Source organism: Quercus robur, chromosome 10 (assembly GCF_932294415.1).
Source record: "Quercus robur chromosome 10, dhQueRobu3.1, whole genome shotgun sequence".
Taxonomy (NCBI): Eukaryota; Viridiplantae; Streptophyta; class Magnoliopsida; order Fagales; family Fagaceae; genus Quercus; species Quercus robur.
The window spans coordinates 11,534,544-11,557,011 of NC_065543.1; the positions used below are offsets into that span (position 1 = coordinate 11,534,544).

Below are 22,468 nucleotides of genomic sequence, written 5' to 3' on the forward strand. Positions count from 1 at the left end.
TTTCGTGATATCTGTACATGATTAAGTCGTCTTCGCCCCTAGAGTCTTTCTTCTAGAGGCGGGCTGGGAGGCTCTGGTTTTTGGCCATTTTTCCCAGCCCCTTCTATGAGTTACTTACTTTTCCTTTTATACTAGCCTGTGTTTTTTTATCCTTCGTCCACGTGTAGGATCGACATTCCAAAACTGATACTTGTCCCATCAGCCCATACCCGGAGTGGTTGGGGGTGGTTGAAAAAGCTGGAGAGTATGGCTCTGTCAGGTGCAGAGTATTGAATGGCAGTAAGGGCAGCTTTCCCCGGTCGTTACACTTTCCAGCATACCCCTTTCTATTGGTACATATATTTTAGATTTTTTCCCAAGTTGTTTCTATACCATTTTTGCCCTTTCTTCCGAGGAGACTTCGGAAAGGCCGAGGACTGAATCGTCCTCGGCTGTATCCCAATGCTATTTTGTACTTGCATTACCGTGCCTGGGCCATAACCTTCCTCGGCTTGGGCCTTTGGGCTCCAACGAATAAATGGAGCTGGCCCAAAAATTGTTGGGCCCCACAATAATAATTTCTAACATTTTGTACTTATGTAATTTTTTTTTTTTTTTTTTTGAATACAATCTAAGATGACTATATGAACAATTCATATTCTCATGAAGATTAGGACCAATAGTTGGTCATAAGGGCGTTACGTAAGGGTTAATTTCCCGTATGTGAGAGGGTGGCATTGAACACACACATATATACATAATAATGTCCAACATTCTTAACTTAGGTATGGTTTACATACAATATTTTAGGTTTTTCCAAGAATTTTATAACTTAATTAGTTGGCACCATCTAGTATTTTCATAGAAATATCTAAAGTTTAAAACACCCCTCCCCCAAAAATTGAATTATTAAAAAAGTAAATAATAAGCTCTTCAATTTAATTCAAATGCATGATTTATCAAATTTAAATGTCTTTAAAAAAGGTTGTGTTTCATTGGTAATACATTTAATTTGTGAGATTGAATTTAATTAGAAGAATATACAACACATAAGTAGCTTTACTTAGGTTTTCCTTGACTTATATATGAAACAGAAAGTACTAAAATTCTTTGGATAGTAAATTTAGGTTACGTTGTTGGTGGCATATAAAGACAGCAAAGAAATTAAAGGCTCTTAATTAAATGCTATAAATTCACTGTCATCTTGCAGCAATCATCATATACTGACAACTGATCGTGAAGAACTTTGTAATATGAGAGACATCGATTAATTCTTAGGTACTTTTAGAACACGAAAAATTGTACTATTTCCTTTCATATTTACGGTAGGATGGGGTCTACTATGAATATAAGAGTGAGAGCATTATTTATCTATACCTTAGGAGTTCTTAATAATTTTCCAGAGACATCACTCAATTCGCCAGATTTTATGAATAACACCATTGGTCCTACGTCTAGAAATGTAGTTGGCCATTCTTGACTAGATTTTATTTTTCTGCGATTGACTGGAAGTTCATTCTTATCGACTTCTGGCCTCTTGGGTCTAGTCCTATAGGAACGTCATGGCACCGGAAAATACATATTTGTGGGTGGTTGGTGTTCTAGCTGTTCTTACTTATTGCGCATATAATAGTGAACTAATGACCAAGATTGAAAAGTTAAAAATTCATTTTTAATCTTAATAAGAAAAAACTTTAACCTTCAATTTTTTCTTCTTCTTGTATTTTTTCACCCATTTCATTTTTACATCTCACAAATCTACAATTATTGGACACTGCCAACTGATTACGAAGGATTTGTATATGTCCATTTGAGAATTGCTATTTATTTTTAATAGTTTATTTGCATAATATTTATCAAAAAAGATATGATTTTTGATAAACTTTATGTTAAATGTGTTACAAATATTAAAAGTTAGTTTATTTATAATAAAAAAATTGAGACAGAAAACTTTTTTTTTTTTAAAAATACTAAATATTTTTAACACATATACAGGGAGATGGAAGAAAGTTCGAAAAAAACTTATAGTGATGTATATCCAATAGAACCTAACAAAAAACATCTTAATACAAGGACATCAATCAATTCGCCATATTTTATACTATAACAAAGTAGCATCACCGTTGTCCTCGTACGTCAAGAGCCGTAGTTGGCCATTCTTGACAATTTTTTTTATTAATATATTTTTCTGCAATAATTGACCAAATGGCATGGTTCTTATAGAGTCATAGTATTCATAGGTCTCGTCCTATATAGGAATGTTCTTGGATAATATAGATTAATTTGGTGGTGGTGGATTGTCAATGAAGGTGCATGTGTTTTTATACCACAGAATTTTCTTTCAGACTAGTCTTGAAGAAAATTCCATCAATTTATTACTTGACTAAGCAAATCACCATTAACAATTTTTTATTTTATTTTATTATTATTATTATTATTATTATTTTTTTTTTTTTGCGTGTGTGTGTGTTGAAGAGTCTACTTATTTGTTAGACAAGAGGAAATCAAATCCCCATTCACAAAATTTCGTATAAATTTTTTATTTTTTTACTTGAAAAATAACCATTCACAAAAATAAGAGAGTCTAATTTACTTAATTTAAAATGTGAAACGGTTAGCGGTGGAGTCACATTATTCCCTGTGTAATTATACACACTTAATTTTATAAGTTTGGGATATAAAGACAAATTAAACAGGAATATTTTCGTCGGTTTTAGTTAATTTAATTAATAAAGTATCTTGTCATCAAATAAAAGAGTTAAAATTCAAATTTCGCCCACACTAAAAAGCTAACTGATGTCTTAACATGATGGTAAAGAACGCTTATCATGAAGTGAAAGTCATATATTGAAATTCTATTGAATTTATAAAAATAATTTTAAAAAAAGAAGGTATTTCTAAACTAATGCAAACTCAATTATGGCATCTTTGTTAAAAAGGTTTGGCCTCTTGCAATTTGAAAAACCTATGGATAGATTATATAGAAAGGGAAAAATATATATTAATTTTATAATTGTGGTCCCTTAAAAATAAAAAAGCAAATCCACTATAGCTTTTTACATTCTAAATTTTCCTCATGGAGTTGGTGTGTAGTAGTGATGGTGGAGGAGGCATTAAGACAATATTTTTGTTGTAGATAATTCTATATTTAGGGGAAGGAGGATTTAAACTAAGTTTTTAATGAAAATGTCAAGAAATGTCAGTTGAACTTCAAAATTCTTGAAGCCCATGCAGTTGGGGGTTCTTATGCCTGGCAGAGCATTCTCAAAGCCAGAAGGGTGATTTCGATGGGGATGCGATGGAGGATAGGGGATGGTAAAAGCATCAGTGTGTATAATGATAGCTGGCTGCCTGGGAAGGGATCGGCTAGAATTATGTCTCCACAATCGGGTGGGCTGGTAGGTGCTCGGGTTGCTGCCCTTATAAATCCTGATACAAGGACCTGGGATCAAAATGTGTTAAAACATAACTTCTTGAGCTTCGAGGTCAGCCGTATCCAAGCTATCCCACTGTGCTGGACGGACCAAGAGGACTGCTTGATTTGGCCGGGGTGCAAGGATGGTAATTACTCGGTTAAATCAGGATACCAGCTCCTTTGTGAATCTGACACTTTGGGTGCTGCATCAAGCTCGGATAGTTCGAAGCAAAATCTCTTCTGGAAGCGTGTATGGAAGTTACATATTCCAAACAAAATTAAAGTTTTCCTTTGGCGGGTGTGTTCAAATGCATTGCCAACCATGGCAAACTTGAAGCGGAGAAGGGTATTGGAAGATGCAAAATGCAAGTCATGTCTCGCGGCAAAGGAAGATTCTCTCCACGCTATCTGGAGTTGCGAGAAGCTCCAACATATTTGGTTCCCCTGTTTCAGCTGGGTCCAAACAGAGCAGGCGCAAATTCCAGAGATACAAGAACTTATCTCTCTGGTCGGACAACGGAGTGATAAGCTGGAACTTTTTGCGGTGGTGGCGTGGTTTATATGGAACCATCGGAACAGGTTGCGCTTGAATGAAAAGGGTCTACCCTCGGACAGAATTCTACAAACGGCTATGGCGTATCTTACGGAGTTCCAAGCAAAGCGCCCCAAGGTAGCCCCAAAACCACCTAAGGGTCATGTACGTTGGTGTCCTCCTATGGGTGAAAGGTTCAAGACTAATTATGATGGGGCTGTGTTCTCTGAATCGGGAGAGGCTGGTATAGGGGTGGTGGTTCGGAATGCAAAGGGAGAGGTAATCGCTGCTCTTGCCGAGAAGATTCTGTATCCAGGTTCGGTGGAAGTGCTGGAAGCATTGGCTGCGAGAAGGGCTGTCAAGTTCATTGTTGAGCTGGGTATTGCAGGTTCGGAGTTTGAAGGAGACTCGGAAGTAGTGTGCAGAGCTTTGAAGTCTACTGAGTCAGGGCAATCATCCATTGGACAGATTGTAAAAGACATTATGTCTATTATTGTTTCACTTAGTTTTTTCTCATTCTCTCATATTAGGCGGCAGGGTAATTGTGTAGCCCATGCTTTGGCTAGGAGAGCAATTGTTTCATTTCCGTTACTAGTTTGGATGGAGCATGTTCCATCTGATATTGAACCTTTTGTTGTTTCAGATATTCCGGGTAGTCAATAAAAGTGCTCGGTCTTCATTCTCAAAAAAAAAAAAAAAAAAAAAAAAACTTCAAAATTCTTGGTATTAAGACGAATATTAATGCTAGCTAGGTATTATAAAAACAATAATATTAGTAGTATAAGAATTTATATTAACGAAACTTTACCCATGAAATTCAAACTTAATAATAAGATGCTTTAAAATCTTAAGAAAAATTTTGCAAGATTTTTTAATTACCCTTCTTTTTAACCCAAACAAAGAAAATTAATATTGAGAATTTCACCTCAAATTTTTTCATACAAACACACCATAAAGATGTTGAGATTTTTTCCCCTTTTATAGATAGGATAAAACTTCAACCTATGACATACCATAATAATTGCCTTTTATCATCAAGTTAAAACACCGAACTTTACTACTTGGACTGACTTGAAAAATAATGTTGGGATCTATTAAGTTATTATTGAATTTGTATATTTTGCAAGAGAAATCTACTTTTTAGAGCAGCCATTGTTTACCTAAGAAACTAGTATAGATATAATATTGAAAAAAATAGCTTAATAGTAAAATCATATTGCAGTTTACTTAAAAAATCTTCCTACAATTCTTGAATTATAGACTAAATTTCAAATTAGTATTCAAATAATTAAAATAAATTTAAATTCAGTTGCGGACAAAATATTCTAGCTTCCTTAGTCCTAACGGTGGGGTTTCTATGTCACTACATGCTACTACAGTACTATTATATTTCATTGGGCCTTAAAAAAATAGTGTTATTACAGTATTTTCCGGGGAAAAAAAAAAATACTATTATAGTCCACTAGAAGACTGACTATAAGCAAATTACAGCGGAGAATTTTCTCAAATGGTGTGTATAGAAATTTTCATGCACAGATTTCTCCTCATAATTTTCATTCCAATGGACCTTGGACCCTACAAAAAATTCACAACGGAGACGACAAGTTGCTAATGGTAAAAATAATGTTAATTGAGACCAAATAAAAACTAGTCACTCGAGAAAATATTGTGAAAATTTTTGCTCCTGAAACATTTCTCTTATAGTTGCCAAATATTCTGCGATTGTAACTTGTTCTACGCGTTCAGATTCCTGGAAGATAGACCAGTCCATATTGGCTTATCTTTAAAGACTTACACCACTGATGACGACATTGATCTGGAAGTAATTGACCTGTTGATGACGACAGACTTTATAGCGACAAAGAAAAAAAAAATGTATAGTGAAAGAACCATTCTTCATTGATGGCGACTACCTTTCTTTTTCTTCTTCTCTCAGCTATTTTCATAGCAAAAGCTCAACAAGGGCAATCCATTGTGAACCCAGGCTCTTTTTTAACACCTACCACTACCACCACCACTAGCTCTTCATGGCCATCACCTTCTGGTCGATATGCCTTTGGATTCTACAAGCAAGGCAATGGCTATGCTGTAGGAGTTTTTTTTGCTGGGATTCCAGAAAAGACTGTAGTCTGGACAGCCAACCGAGACGATCCTCCAGTTCCTGCTGCAGTTACATTGAATTTCACAAGTGATGGACGTTTGGTTCTGCAATCGGCACAAGGCACAACGAAAAGTGTAGCTGTTTTTGGTGAAACTGCAAGTTCAGCATCCATGCTTGATACAGGCAACTTTGTTGTCTATAATTCAGATAACCAATCAATATGGGAGAGTTTCCAGAATCCAACAGATACCCTTTTACCAACTCAGCAACTCTTTTATGATGATGTGTTGGATTCCAGTGTGTCGGAGTCGAACCAATCAATGGGTAGATTTCGTGCCATTATGCAACAAGATGGATTCATCGCGCTATACCCAATTGGCACCCCATACTATATTGAGTATGGTTATTGGTCTAAGGGTATACAGGGACCCCGATTAAATGCGACTCTAAACCTTGATGTTGATGGCCGTCTTTACTTGGCCAATGGCGAGGGCATAGTGACTATATCTGCAGGAGGAAACTCTACAAAAGGTTTACTCTACCGTCTGAGAATGGATGATGATGGATTCTTGCGGCTGTACTCGTACAATACGAATCAGAATGTTGATTGGGATGTTACATGGTCAGCTGATAGTATTGGCAAGTGTGATCCTAAGGGTTTATGTGGCATCAATGCATTTTGTGTCATATATGATGAAAAATATAATTGCACATGTCTTCCTGGATTTGCATTTGTTGATGAGAGCAAAAGGACTTTAGGGTGTGAAAGGAATTTAACTGTAGACAATTGCAAAGAAGGGACGTATGAAATGGAAGAAGAGATTAACACTGTATGGGAAAATGATACTCTCTCCCGTTGTTTTCATCAAACATAGAGGATTGCAAAATTGCATGTTTGCAAGACTGTAACTGTGAAGCTGCGCTATTCAAAGACGGGGCATGCAGAAAGCAAAGGCTTCCCATGAGATTTGGGAGAAGGCAGAGTGATTCAAGTGTAGCCCTTATCAAGGTAAGTACATCTACACCCTCTACAAATAGAACTATGACAAATGAGAGGAAGAAAGAGCTTCGTGTGGACATCCTAATTGTCAGTATTACATTAGTTGCTTTTGCATTCATTGTGTTGGCCATTTCTGGATTTGTTATTTACAGATCCCATGTTTCCAAACATGAAAATGTATCTAATATGGGAAAATTTGTTGATGAGGATGTTGGTCCACGATCATTTACTTATGCCGAACTTGAAAAAATGACTGATGGTTTCAAGGAGGAGCTTGGTAGAAGTGCATTTGGGGTAGTTTATAAAGGGATGATAGGGAACGGCCAAAAGATTGTAGCTGTGAAAAGACTAGAGAAATTGTTGGCCGATCGAGAAAGAGAGTTTCAGACTGAGATGAAAGTTATTGGAAAAACACATCATAGAAATTTAATCCGTCTTCTTGGGTATTGTCATGATGGACCAAATAGGCTTTTAGTGTATGAGTATACGTGCAATGGTTCACTTGCGGATATACTCTTCACACCTAAAAAGCAAACTTCTTGGGATGAAAGAAGGGGAGTTGCTTGCAATATTGCAAGAGGAATTCTTTATCTCCATGAAGAGTGTATGCCACAAATCATTCATTGTGACATAAAACCTCAAAATATACTCATGGATGAAAATAGGTGTGCAAAACTCTCTGATTTTGGATTGGCAAAGTTGTTGAAGCCAAACCAAAGCCAAACATCCACTAATATCAGGGGCAAAAGGGGATATGTTGCACCAGAGTGGCCTCGTCGAAATTGTCCCGTGATAGTCAAAGTAAACGTCTATAGCTTTGGAATAGTTCTATTGGAGATTATATTTTGCCGAAGGAGTGTGGATAATAATCTTCCTGAGGAAGAGGCTATTCTTGAAGAATGGGTCTATAGTTGCTTTGAGTGTGGTGAGTTAGATAAACTAATCAATGATGAAGAGGTCGACAAGAGACAATTTGAGAGAATGGTTAAAGTGGCATTTTGATGCATTCTAGAAGAGCCATCACTTCGACCTTCAATGAAAAAGGTTCTACTAATGCTGGAAGGGACTGCAGACATCCCAATTCCTCCAAATCCCACTTCTGTTATTAGTATGATCTAGGTTATGAGAAAAACAAGGAATGGTTTGGAAAATTGAGCAGCCTAAGCCCTTGGTATAGAAAGAAGTCAAGTTTCCTGCGTGCTTCATTTTCATAGTATATGTATGCATGTCTTAAAATGTTGCATTTGACGCTTTCTTTATTTTTATTTTTCTTTATCTATGTTCTCTTGTATAATTTAATGTTTGCTGTCAATGTTATGCAGATAATAATGTTTTTCTAAAGCAAAAAATAAATACACTTACAGCAGTTGAAGTGTTTGTAACCATGTTTGGCAATCTTATAAATATAGCTTGTTTCAAACTTTATAAGGCAAAAGAAAAGTGAAATCTAAAAATCGGTTGTGAGATGTCTTGTATATTGAATTCGGCTCTGTTAATTGTTAGCGTTAGTGTACACCACGTCCAAACACATCAGTAAGTCCATTCTACTAATGTACTATCTACATTTAACGATTATCCTTACTTTCGTTTTGTTGCTACTCTCTAGCTATTCTATGTATACAAGCTTCCTGTGTACAATATTGTATAATCTAATATAGAGAATTATATTCTGCACTCCAACGGTTTGAATGAGAGTTCAATGATTAAATTTATCTTCTTTTTTTTTTTTTACATCAGAATTTTCGGGATGAATGGTGGTTTATTATAATATTATAGCAGGTGGTCTTGAGTTTAAATGGTATCCAAACTTCATCTATTAGTTTTTTAGAAGTAAAAATCTCACATTTGTACTCTCTCACATTATTGCATCCATTCAATGGAACGAGTCTTTCACATACTATGGGTCTCACATTTTTGGGAGGTGCATAGCTTGTGGAGATACTTCTCATGTGGTTGTGATCTTATAACAAAGTCATTGCATCACGAGTAAAACTGTACCAATTGTAAATGTTAATGCACATACCATAAAAATAAAAATCAGCAAGTTCTAGATCTTTTGTGTGGAAAAGCAAATCATATATACGTATATATGTGTTGTGAACTCAAAGTCGCTTGAGTATTTCCATTATTCATAATCAAAACTTTATATAGACTGACATATCATTTGTATGTTCTTTTACATATATCCAAATAAGAGAGAGTACGTAGAACACCGCCTCCCCCACACTCCAACCTCATCCTTACTCTCTACTCTCTTCTTTCCTTCCATCCAAACCAAAAGTCTATATGTGGTAGAAAAACTTACAGATAATCTGTTAGACTAGATAAAATTTTGTTTATGAACAATAGCAAAACTCATAAGTAAATTTGAGTTCACAGCAAATACAACAATATCACAATTTCTAGGAATTAATAAAAACTCTTCATATCTTCAATTCAAATATTACAACTCTTTGTAGTTGTAGCACCCAAAGAGAAAAATAAAAAAACTTTTTATAGAGAAAACCTCAATTTTCTCCCTTGGACTATGACTCATGCCTAAAGAAAAATCCAAGACTCTCAAATTATCCCTAATTTTTGTATTTTACCAAAAAAAAAAACCCCAAAACTCATTGTTTCTCTCCTTGTGCTATCTTTCAAGAGGAAGCACTTTTTCCTCTATTGGTTTTACGCTTGATTCTAAGAGTGCTTTCCTCTCTCCACATGCGAGGACACAGTTAGGCTATAATGATGAAACATGATAGCGAGAGAAGGGTTAGTACATGACTAGATCCTAGAACACTTTTAGTCCACAAGAGGTTAATACACAACTAGACCCTGGAATACTTTGAATCCTCAAGGTTGAGAATTGAGATCTGGAATTTACAAGAAAAAAAAAATAGAGAACAAAGATTGAAATAGTATTGATAGAAGAGTTGAGATTTTTGTATTAGAAAGGTTTAAGATAACTTCATTTCAAAGTAAAAATATATTTAGACACATCCTAGGCAAGAAGCTGTTCACCCATAATTATTGGCCATTAACGTCATATTTCATAAAAATCATTAGGAAACAAGAAATCAATCATCATCGTTCTCATTGTTTTGGCATTTACAAAGATAATTAGAAGAAAATGAAATGTTTTGAAAACAAATACATGGAGAAGCAGAGATAGCACTCAAATCAAGATTCCTTTATTTTGGAATTTGGAAATTGCATCAAGAAGAAAGAGCAAGACTTTTTTTTTTTTTTTTTTTTTTTTAACAAGATAGAAATTCTACTCTAGCCTAATCTAAGTGTATATGTGTATGAAAGCTTCCTTTTGATAACTTGAACCCCGACCCTTGTCTCTCACACTCCACAAGCACTTATACTTGTGGAGTGATTATCGCACCAAAGGTATGCGGTAGTGAAAGAGCAGGACTTTAACAACCCAACAAACATAGATATGTGAAGAAGCCAAATGAGGAGTACTGAGGAGGAGCACACAACACAAGGACATATTCTAAGAGGACAAACACAAAAAGGATACTGACTCTGCTCAGGCAAAGAGGTGACAGTCTCTTCCCTATTGACACCAAGTTGTTGATCTGTTCAGTCTCTTCCACCCCCACCCCCCCCCCCCCCCCCCCGCGACAGTCTCTGATAATTTGATAGTAAGGAGAAATGAAATTTGAACTCTGATATTTCCTTTAGAAATACCAAAAAATATTAATCAGTTGAGTTATAAAACTTATGGTGAAGTTGCATAATTTATGTGTTTTCAAGATCACATTGTACTTTTTCATCTATGAGTTGACAGTAATATAGGCGTGCATGGATTAGGTTGGACTCTGTTTTTAATCAGAACCTGCTTGGTCGAATTGAAGTTCCTAACGTAGCTCAATTCATCATATGTGGGAAAACCAACTCCACTGACATGGGTCGGGTTGGATTAGTTTTGTCAGGTTGAATGCGCAACTCTAGATGACATGGTCCTTTTTGACACACTAATAAAATATTAGAGACTTAATTGAAGCATTTGTTAAACCAAAAAGAATTTATATGCCGGGTGATTAGTTGGTTGGGCTGAAAAAAGAAAAAAAAAAAAAAAATCTGCATGAATTGGGCTATTATTTTGTTGGGCCAAAACCTTAACCCACTACCCCTGTGCATAATTCAACTATCCCTTTCTTTATGTTTGTCCCACCATTCAATCACTTTTTTCTTTAATGATTTTTCCATTTTTCCATTCCTTTTTCTACTTTCTTTTTTTAATCAACTTGCATGCTATATATTATATTCGGTGGGGTCTGTGGTTAGTCGGTAACCTCTTATTTATGTGAGGCTAAACTATACTTTTATTCCTTGAAAAATCTACAAAGTTTAAACTCGGTTCCTGAAAAATTACTCATGTCAAATTGGTTCCTATTTTACTCAAAATGTGTCAATGACTTAATGCATACATTTTATTATAACACTACGACCTTTTTTGCATGGAGCATCACCGGCAATATATGCTGAGGTGATCTAATAAAAAATAATAAAAAAACTAACTATTTATAAATGATAACGTTTGAGGACACCATTTTTGTACCACAACTATTGTTACAATCCTAAACATGTTGGGTTATGAGTGGTGCAAAAAAAAAAAAAATGATAGGTTTATGAGAAAGTGATAATTCACTAATCACAGTCTCACATATTATCAAGTTTTAGCAGATGGTATGCTCCTGAAAGAGCTGATAATGATCATTCTCAGAGTCAACACTACATAAACAACCCAAACAAATCCTAGATCTTCTTAGCTTCCCATACAATCGATCAAACGTTATTTAATTTATAAAACTCATGCTGTTAATGAAATCATTATTAAAAAAGTTGCATACATGCAAATATATTTGCATGTATGGAATTTATGTTGTCCAGTTTGACTAGCAATGAAACTAGAACACAAGAAAAGCTGAAACCAGATAGTTGGAGACTTTTATTTGTAAAGTTCCATAACTCCCATGACAGTAAAGGCTCGACAGATAACTTGAAACCCTGAAAATCCAGCAGCCTTGCTCAAGGCCTTAAACTCTTTCTCAGTTCTTTCCTTCCCTTCAGTTTGACTAAACATAGTATTGTCAAGCATAGAGACATACTTAGAAGCATTACTTGCCTCAGGTTCCTCTGGCAATATAAAGTCCATGATAATCACCTTTCCATCTTTTGGCACTGCTTTGTTGCAGTTCTTCAAAAGTTTTATGCATTGTTCATCATTCCAATTATGACATGTACCCTGCAATATTATACATGAAAATTTTCAAAAAGCAAATGGTGGTTTTTAATTTTTAATTTTTGACAATTCCATAATTACAAAAATTAATGGGATGGAAGAATTGAACCCTTATATACCATTGAACTAGTTTAAATTGTAAAGCTCTTGACAAGCCGATCTAATATAATCATCAAATAATTAAGTAGTTAATTAACTAACTGACCTTTATCATAATGACGTCACCTTTTGGAACACTTATATGCATATCCCCTCCAACATGCTCAATACCTGCACAGATTTTCACCTTGCTCTTTAACAGAAATAAATTCAAGACAAAGAAAAAAATCCGTTTTAATAAGAAAATGAAAAGGACTGTTTTAGAGCTAGATATATCAAGGGCTGTAAAAAAATATTGTATATTTATATTGACTCGATTTTGAAAATGTTTACCTCTCAGATACAATCAAATTCAATCTAATACATCTTTTCTGCCACTCCAATTTATAGTCTAAATCTTTCGAGTTGTGTACTGATAACTAGTGAAAATTTAGAAAGTGTAGCATTATATAATTAATGGTAGAATCAGAAATTTCTCTTTGAGTTCCGAATAAAAAATATGATCATTAAGTTTTTTTTTTTTTCTTTATATATATATATATTATATTCTTATTAATTATTATCCATAATAGTATAAAATAGTACTATAGAATTATTTTAAATGTAAATTAAGTAGTAAGTACTTTACTATCCAATATGTTTATTATAAAAGTTGTCAATATTAAATTTGACAAATTGTTCCAATATTGATATAGATTTGAAAATTTTTATAAACCCATCTTTAATCAACAATAGAGCAAATGCGTAGCATCTTTACTTAAAATAGGACCACGAGTCCGGGATTCACTAGTAACTGGTGTTAGCAATGTCCCACGTTTGGGAATTATGAAAAAGGATTGACACCGAAATGGATCCTACATATCAAATTTTATTGTCTAGTAGTCAAAGGTACGTAAGGCCGAAAAAGAAGATATTCAAAGATCTATCGTCTGGGCCTGCTATTCTTTTATCGAAGCAAGTGATCAAGTCTATGCTGTTGCTGCTTAGACTTTCTATTCTTTTGCTTTTGTCTTCGTTTTATTATTTATTTTTTCTCTTTTGGTGCTGCTGTCTATCTCCTAACCCCATTTTCAATTGGTGCTACTCTCTTTTGGTGCTGCTCTCTACTCTTAGTTTGGACTAGACCAGAATTTCTATCTTGTAAAAAAAAAAAAAAAAAACCCATTTTCAATTCCTATCCCAACTAACTCTTGATGTCATTAGCATTTTGAGTAGTACAATAATTCTAAAGTCAATTTTTTTTACAAAATATTCCACAAAGAACATGTTAATGTTAGACTATAGGATGATTTTAGTGATGGGTTCAAAGGAAAATCAATAAAAACCTGTCAATTTAATTTCTGTAAACAAAATTGTATTTATAACATTACTCTTTTATGAATAGACACTAATTAGAGTTAGAATTATAATTAAATGATTAAATTCTCATATATCCAGATCATGAGTTTCATCATGTCTAGATCTCCACTCTACCTCATATTTAAAGTGTTAAAAATTTCATGTGTTGGACTCTACTAATTAAACTAGTCGCTAACCCGTACTATATATGGAAACCTACCTATTTATGAGGCAGACTAAAATATAAAAAAATTTAAGAAACTATACCATTGCATGATTTGCTCTTGTATGACTTCAATTTGTGTTACAATTTGATGAAGAAGTCATTGCTTGAATGTGCAATGGCTTACAAAAAATTGGTTAGACAATTTCAGATATTGCAAAAAAAAAACTCAAAAATTTAGAAATTAAAACTTTTGAAAGACAAAAAAAATATTAAAGAATCAGATGATTCACTGCTTAGAAATGATTGAAACAAAACAAAATATATATGACTAAATAATAGAGAAATATAAGAGAAAGATGGGTTATATTCAAAAGAATAATTTCAATTAATGCAAGCTTTTTTATCTTGTAAAAAATGGCTAAAGAGAGTTTGGTAGTTCATGTACGAAAATTAATTTTTAAAAAATACATGAAAAACCATAATTTTTTTTTTTAACAAAGTAGAGGAGAAGAAAATAATATAAGAAGAGTTCATACCTCTACTCGGTTTTTTTTTTTTAAATATATATATATATATATATATATTGGGGTTTGCTTTGCTTTTATAGTGTTCATAATTAACCTCGCAAATTTGGAGATAAATTATCAATGTTTGAGTTTAAGTTGGACTTGTTAGAAAAATAGAGCTTCACTTCTTGTTAAATTTGAATAAAACAAAGATAATTTTTATAAATAAAAAAAATGGTAATGATGAGTTTGAGTTTAAGTTGAACTTGTTAGAGAGATAGAGTTTCACTCATTCTTAAGTTTGGACTAAACAAAAATAATTTTATTTAAATATTATACTGACGTGGAAAATTGTGAGAGTTTCAGATGTTTCAATTATATATATATATATATATATATATATTTCAAGTCATAAAATGTATGGACTAAAATCCTTATTTTTATTTTCTCATTATTGCTTTAGATAATTGGTAGATAACTAAATATTGTTCATTATAATTTTTTGAATATCTAATTAATTTAAGTATGTACTTTAAAAAAATAATTATAATTGTAGATAGGTATAAATTTTGATTAGCATTAATTTCAACTCTGAAGGATGATCAGTCAATGCTTGGGAATGTGATCGGCGATATTCAACACTTGCTTAGAAATTTACAATGGGTAAGGATTGATTGTATTAGGAGAGAAGGGAATCGGGTAGCTCATGTATTAGCTCAATTTGCTAGGAATATTATTGAGGATATGTATTGGATGGATGATGTTCCTCCAATAGCTAGGGAAGTTCTGTACCAAGATGCTAATTTTTTTGATTAATTGAAAGACATGATTCTATTTCCAAAAAAAAAAAAATGTTTTTTTTTTAAGAATTTAATACATATATGCTTAATAATTTTTAATTTTTTTAAAAATTATACATACTTAAGTTTTATTTGTTAATTTCCACATATTAAAAAAGAAAGGATTTGGGGGTCATGGTTCCACCACTTATTGTACTACAAGGGCACTATATATATATATATATATATCTTTTTTTTTTTCTTATTATCGTCATTTGTGATAATTTATATATATAAATATATATTTTAAACATCATAAATGGTGGGAGGGGGATTCAAACTTACACATGTAAGTTGGGAACACTATAAAGTGTCAATTGATTTAAAGGTCTAAGAGCATCAGCAGTGGGGCTTGTATATGCCAAATGTTAGGAACATTTGGCATTCAAGCCCCAAAACTACTCAACAATGGGAAGGCTATATGCAATATGCCAATGCCAAATTTGGGATTTAGCTACAGTACCATCTCAAATGTAAGATGGTACTGTAGCTGAATGGTATAAAAAAAATAATTTTTTAATACTCTCATTTCTCTCTCTTCTTTCATTTATCCCGGTAAATTTCTCTCTCCTCTCTCATTTTTTCAGTTTCTTTTCTCTCTCTTTCTTCCTGCTCTCTCTTCTTCAACGGAATGGGGGCAACGGCGTGAGGCTCGATCAGAAAAGCTGTGGTGGAGGTCATGGGTTTTCGACGTTAGGGTCGAATTTGGGTGGCGTTTGGGTGGCGTTGGGGTGGTGTTTGGGTTGGCTTTTGGGTTGGCGTTTGGGTGGTGTTTGGCGTTTGGCGTTTGGGTCGAAGATGATGATGGGTTTGGGATGAATCCAGACGGCGACAGGCGACCCTCTCTCTCTCGCCATCGCTGCCGGCGTTTGGGTGATGTTTGGCATTTGGCGTTTGGGTCGAAGATGATGATGATGATGACGGGTTTGGGATGAATCCAGACGGCGACAGGCGACCCTCTCTCTCTCGCCATTGCTGCCGGTGAGAACAAATGGGTTTGGGTTTGGTGAGAACAGATGGGTTTGATTTTGGATGTTGATTTTGATTTTGGTTTTGATTTTGATTTGGCTGGATTTGGCTGTGCTGTGTTGCCATTGGTTTGATTTTTTTTTTTTTTTTTTGTGGGTTCATGGTGGTGGAGTTGGGGGTTGCCGTGGATTGGTTTGATTTTGATTTTGATTTTCTGGGTTGCCGTGCTTGTCGAAGTTTGTGGCTGGGGTTTCAAGCAACAGTTTGGGTATGTTCTAGTAGCAGGTGGTTGTGATTTGGGTCTTGAGTTTTGGGTTTTTGTTTTTATTTGGGACTTGGATCGTCTTATCTGAGTTCTGGATTGGTTTTTTTTTTTTTTTTTTTTTTTTTTTTGCTGTGATCGGTACTTAAAGGAATTGGTATGATTTTTTTTTTTTTTTTGGTGGGTTCATGGTGGTGGAGTTGGGGGTTGCCATGGTTTGGTTTGATTTTGATTTTGATTTTGATTGTGGGTTGCCGTGGTTGCCGGAGTTTGTGGCCGGGGTTTCAAGCAACAGTTTGGGAATGTTCTAGTAGCAGGTGGTTGTGATTTGGGTCTTGGGTTTTTGTTTTTATTTGGGTTTAGGGATATATTATTTTATTATGTGAAAATATTATTTTAATGAGTAGAATAGGAAAATAAAAATTGGGTTGCTGAGAGTATTGTAAAATTGTATTGTATAATTGATAAAGTGACTTTTTGGAATGGTAAAATAGGATGAGATAGGAATTCCGGATGTGGATGCTCTAAGACAAACCAACCGTTTAAGAATAGACATGCATATCAATTATTAAGATATTTTGGTACCTGGATAAGATGGTGCCTGTTGAATCACTTTAGGCAAATCAATGTTAGTGCCTTTAATGGAAGGGTACTTTTATATATATATATATATATATGTTAAACGTCATAAGTGGTGGGAGGGGGATTCAAACTTATTAGTGTAAGTTGGGAGCACTATAAAGTGTCAATTGATTTAAAGGTCAAGGACAAACCTACTGTGTAAGATTAGACATGCATATCAATTATTAAGATATTTTAGTACCTGGATAAGACGGTGCATGTTGAATCACTTGAGGCAAATCAAAGTTAATGCCTTTAATGGAAGGGAACTTGGAAATGACCATGTTGAGGCTTGCTCCAGTGCCACCCGCAACATCAACCAACAATGATACACCCTCAAATCCTTCATATTTCTCAAGAATTTTTTTCATGTGTATTCCGGAGAGATCAGCCATTGCCTTGTTAAAAACGTTGTTCAATGATGCATCAGCTTTCATGTATTGGAAGATGGATTTCCCATGGACTTTTTCAAATAGATTACCTCCTTCAAGAATGGCAGTCTTAAAATTTAGCCTATACCACAATTAATGCCAAAAGAGTCAAGTACCTATTGGTTGGAAAAAGAAGAGTGATATGCAAATGATGTAAGATTAATATGCTTACTTCCTTTATTACTTACTAATTTGAGTTCCAACTATCGCACTATTACTATTTGGAAAACACAATTTTACCTATTTGCCATCTTATCACTAGTAAGATATCATGACAAAAGAGGCACTACAGTCGCAGCATTATGATGTATTCTTGAGCCAATACACGTGGTATATACATAGAGATGAAGCCAAGACTTAGAGTTAGCGAACAGCTCTATTGATGGCTATGTGTAATAGCTTTAGCCTCTGGCTTTGCTATTGCTTAATCAATAGATTTTTTTTGTTTTTTGGTATGTGTGTGTTTTTGATGTGTACGTCTACTGCTGGGTAATGACAAATTGGTTTATTGTGTTTAATTTGATTAAAATTAGTTGATTGGGCTTAATTTGTTTTTTAGCTTTACTATTGCTAATTTTTGTTACTGGGCTAATTTTTTTGGGCTTGTATACTTTGTTTTCTATTTTAGATCTATAGATGTTTTTGTGGTCTTTAAAAAGAGAAAAATGCTAGATCTATAAACTTTTTTTATAAATTGCTAATGTGGTGACTAATCATTAGTAAGTAAAAAATTGGTGTAAGTGATGGGTCCAAAAACAAACCAATAAGAATACCAAAATATATAATAGTAGCAATTTTTTTTTTTTTTTTTTTGATAAAAATAAGTTTCAAAATCTAAAATAAATCAACTAACAAATCTAAAATGCATATATTTTTTTAAACTATTAATGCAGTGGGTTTTGCTGGGTTACATGGGTTGAATATTTGGCCAACTTGAACCCGGTCTCCAAGCTTCACTCAAATATTCAACCCATGACAAACCAACTTGAGGAATCGATCAGATTGGTTTGGATCTCAGAGGATAATTAGTGGGAGGTGAAAAAATCTAAAATGCCAATTAAACCAAGACACGTAAAATACATAGTATAGGTTATAAACATTTTGGACGGCTTATGTTTATTGGGTTTTCCAGGACCAAAGTTCTAATAGTCAAAACAAAAATAATTCAAAGATGTTCGTATTTTTCAAGTAATTTTGGGTTAGATTTCAACCTAGAGAACAAAAATTCAACGGAGGGTCATCAATGGGCTAGCCCGGCCCATTTTTACTTAGGCCAGGGGCACAATGGGCTGAGCATAATGGGCTATTAATTAGTTAACGGGTTGGATCGGGTTAGGCCGAAAGAGAAAACCCCAGCCCACAACTCTGCCCATGGGCAATGCCCATTTTGTCTAAAACGAGCTAGGCCACTAGGTTGGGCCTAATGGGCTACCAATGGGATTGTGTTAGCATATTATTTTATTATTTTTTATAAAAAAAGAATTATTTTTTATAAGGGAATAATAAATCTATTTTTTTTAAAGGAAAGAATCAAAGAATTTAATACTTAATTACAATTTTTTTTTTTTTTACAATCAAATCAATTTAATTTTTTGTTTTCTTGATGGAAACTTATTTAATTTTTTTTAATTAAGGCTTCAAATGGTTTTTTATTTTTATCTTTAATAAAAAAAAAAATCAAATGGTTAATTCAAATTTGCTAGACTACTAGAAAAATATATATTTAATAAACTAAGTTTAGCACAATTACTTTAAATATTTTAGTGGTTGGGAGAGTTCTCTTAAAAAATTCTTCTACAATATCTCAAGATCAATCCTTCATACACCTCTTATATATTTTTGTTATAAATTCTAAATTATTGGACTGGGCAACGGGTTGGGCCAACGGACTGGGCTACTGGGCTAGCCCATTAGGTGCCCATGGGCATAAAAACTAGCCCACGGCCTAACCAACTAGGCTAGTGGGCTACCCATAGGCCTCAATAACAATGGGCCAACGGACTGGGCTACTGGGCTAGCCCATCAAGTGCCCATGGGCATAAAAACTAGCCCACGGCCTAACCAACTAGGCTAGTGGGCTACCCATAGGCCTCAATAACAATGGGCTGGGCCGCCCATTAGCCCGATGGGCTGCCGAGTTTCTAGGTCGGGCCGTGGGCCATGGGTTATTTGATGACCCTTTCAACCTAAACATATGAATTTTTGAATTTCCAAGAATAGTCACCACTAAAGCTTAGATTTGATGTCAAAGTCAATCTAAATACGAGCTAGTACCAAATATATCACTAAATAAGATAATATAACTAATTATCAAAAAAATAAGATAATGTAACTTTTTTACGTAACTTAATACAGAAATAGTTCATTTTAACGTTTATCATCAAATCACTAAATAAGATGATTTGTTCAGACTATTTATGTGCATAAGTTGGTAATTAGCATTCTTATTATACTTAATTATTTATTCACGTTTCAACATGCATTCAAGACTCTATGGATTAAGTGGGAATATACGTACAAAACCTCTACTGTGGCCCGGTGTAAAGCAAAAGCTGAGATTGAATCCACAGATCCTCCATCTTCATTCTGAACATAGAATTTGCCAGCCGGTGAGACTCCATAGAGTCTCTCAACCCTTCCATCTTCGCAGGTGCGCATAGAGCAAGTAAGAAGTGAGTAGCTAGCAAGTAAACGCAGCATGCGATCGAGCATATATGGTGCATCAGGGTTTTGTGTGGGAAGTTTAGAAGCAATCTCGAAGGGTGACAAGAAAGCATCTGGGCTTGCCTTAGCAATGATCTCGAACAGGTTGAGCTCAATGGCGGCGTTTAGTACCATGGGAAATACGTGGGAGCTAGACTGTAGCAAGGCATAGAGACATGGATCATCATCTTCTTTACTAATGGGGGGTTTACCACACTGGTTTTGTGTGGAACTCATTTTTGCTGTTTCGATTTTTATTGGCCTTGAGCTGTGGCCTTGTGATTCCATGTCGTATGTATTATATAGGATCAACTGGTACTACTAAGTACTAACAAGAGTAGGTATTTAACTGTAGAACTTTAATGGTAAATTTATTGTAGTAAACAGTTTTAATTGAAAATAGTTTGTGTTGAGAGAGAGAGAGCTTGACAGATTACAATATTGATAAAGTATTTTGAAGGTAGTATTCGTGCTTCATATGGAAATTGATGGAGTGCTTTGAGATGAGAGAAATGTCAAAAAAACACATAATAAAGAACTGAGTGGATCGGAGTACTAATGTGACTTTCTATTCATAATTGATAACATGTGTAGGAATATTTGATGATAATTGATAACATGTGTAGGAATATTTGATGATAATTGATAACATGTGTAGGAATATTTGGTTCTTCCGTCCAAATCAAGTGCGCCTCCAATATTGACAACCTACCTTGACTTTGATGTGTTTGAAGGGTTAAGGGCGCTGTGGAAAACGCAATCACAGACGCCATACAAAACAAGTCTATAACAGTGTCAGACGTTGTATCTCCATCAATGTAATTTTTAGCTGAGCGCCTAAACGTGAAATAGATTCTAATTAGTCTAATTAGTAAAGTGTTGAATGGTTCCTCTAAAAAAAAAAATTATGGGTATTGAAAGGATTCACTTTTTTGTTTTATCCTTTTTGGTCCCAATTCTTTTTCTGAAGACAAGTGTACTTGTGTATCTTTAAGAAATCTGCACGCGTAAAATAGTAATGTTTGAATAACAACTTTGCCACAATTATGTAATAAATTGTGAGTGGAGTAAATGTGGATCCACCACTTTTTCTCTACCACTCACAACTCGCCAAGTAGATTATTTATGACAGAAGTTGTAACTTTAGTTGTGATATTCCTAGCATTTTTGTGTGTAAAATCAAGAAACTTGTGCATGAAAAAGTCTATGATCACCATTTGAGAAAAGTTTTTCATCTTTTAGTATGTGTTTGGATTCATGTTGCGGGCATCTGCGTTTCAGATTTCAGTGTTTTCCTTTTCTCTTCTCTTTTTTTTTCTTTTCACGCGTTTCAGGGAGACAATTATAAATGTAGCAGCACTGTTCACACACTGTAGCAGCACTGTTCACACACTGTTTATGGGACCCATAGCCACTTTATTCAGAAAAAAAAATATTAAAAATGGGTCCCATGACACTATTCACACATTTAAAAATTATTTTGTTACAGTGTTTTCAGTTTCAGCAAAAATAAATTGTTTCCAAACGGACCCTTAATGAACTACAAAAAAGTCTTTTGTCTTCCAATGGACTACACTACAGTTACGTGCTTGACTATCAAGATATTTATGGCACCCAAAACTTTTATATATATATATATATATATACATGGATTCTAGTAAGTCTAATTAGTAAAGTGTTGAATGATTCCTCAAAAAAAAGAAAAAATAATGAGGGTACTGAAAGGATTCACCTTTTTTTTTTTTTATCCTTTTCGCTCCCAATTCCTTTTTTGAAGACAAGTTTAAGAAATCTGCCTGCGTAAAATAGTAACGTTAAGGCCACATCCTTGCCACAACCATATAATAAGTTGGGAGTGGTGGAGATCTGGACCGCCATTTTTCCTTCATCACTCACAACTCGCCAAGTGGATTATTTCAGACAAAAGTTATAACTTTGATTGTGATATTCCTAGCATTTTTGTGTGTAAAATCAAGGAATTTGTGCATGAAAAAAATCTATGATCACCATTCGAGAAAAGTCTTTCGTCTTCTAGTGGACTACACTACAATCACATACTTGGCTATCAAGATTTTTATGGCACCCAAAATGTGTGTGTGTGTGTGTGTGTGTGTGTGGATTCTTGTTAGTCTAATTAGTAAAGTGTTGAATAGTTCCTTAAAAAAAAAAAAAAAAAAATAGAGCGTATTGAAAGGATTCACTTTTTTTATTTTTAATCCTTTTCATTCTCAGTTCCTTTCCAAAGACAAGTAAGTCTACAAGTGTATC

General features: G+C 34.3%; 1 protein-coding gene and 1 pseudogene across 1 annotated transcript; one reads left to right on the top strand and one right to left on the bottom strand.

Annotated features, from left to right (window-relative positions):
- The first annotated feature begins 5,825 nt into the window (after positions 1 to 5,825).
- Positions 5,826 to 8,404, top strand: LOC126703359 (G-type lectin S-receptor-like serine/threonine-protein kinase LECRK3; annotated as a pseudogene).
- Positions 8,405 to 11,803: 3,399 nt separating this feature from the next.
- On the bottom strand, positions 11,804 to 20,771 carry LOC126702733 (isoliquiritigenin 2'-O-methyltransferase-like). The gene is made up of 4 exons (XM_050401552.1): positions 20,016 to 20,771; positions 17,269 to 17,579; positions 12,472 to 12,536; positions 11,804 to 12,269 (listed from the first exon to the last, which is right to left on the bottom strand). Exons 1-4 carry the CDS (start codon positions 20,486 to 20,488, stop codon positions 11,973 to 11,975), a joined length of 1,146 nt encoding a protein of 381 aa, XP_050257509.1. The 5' UTR covers positions 20,489 to 20,771; the 3' UTR covers positions 11,804 to 11,972.
- Between the last annotated feature and the right edge of the window lie 1,697 nt (positions 20,772 to 22,468).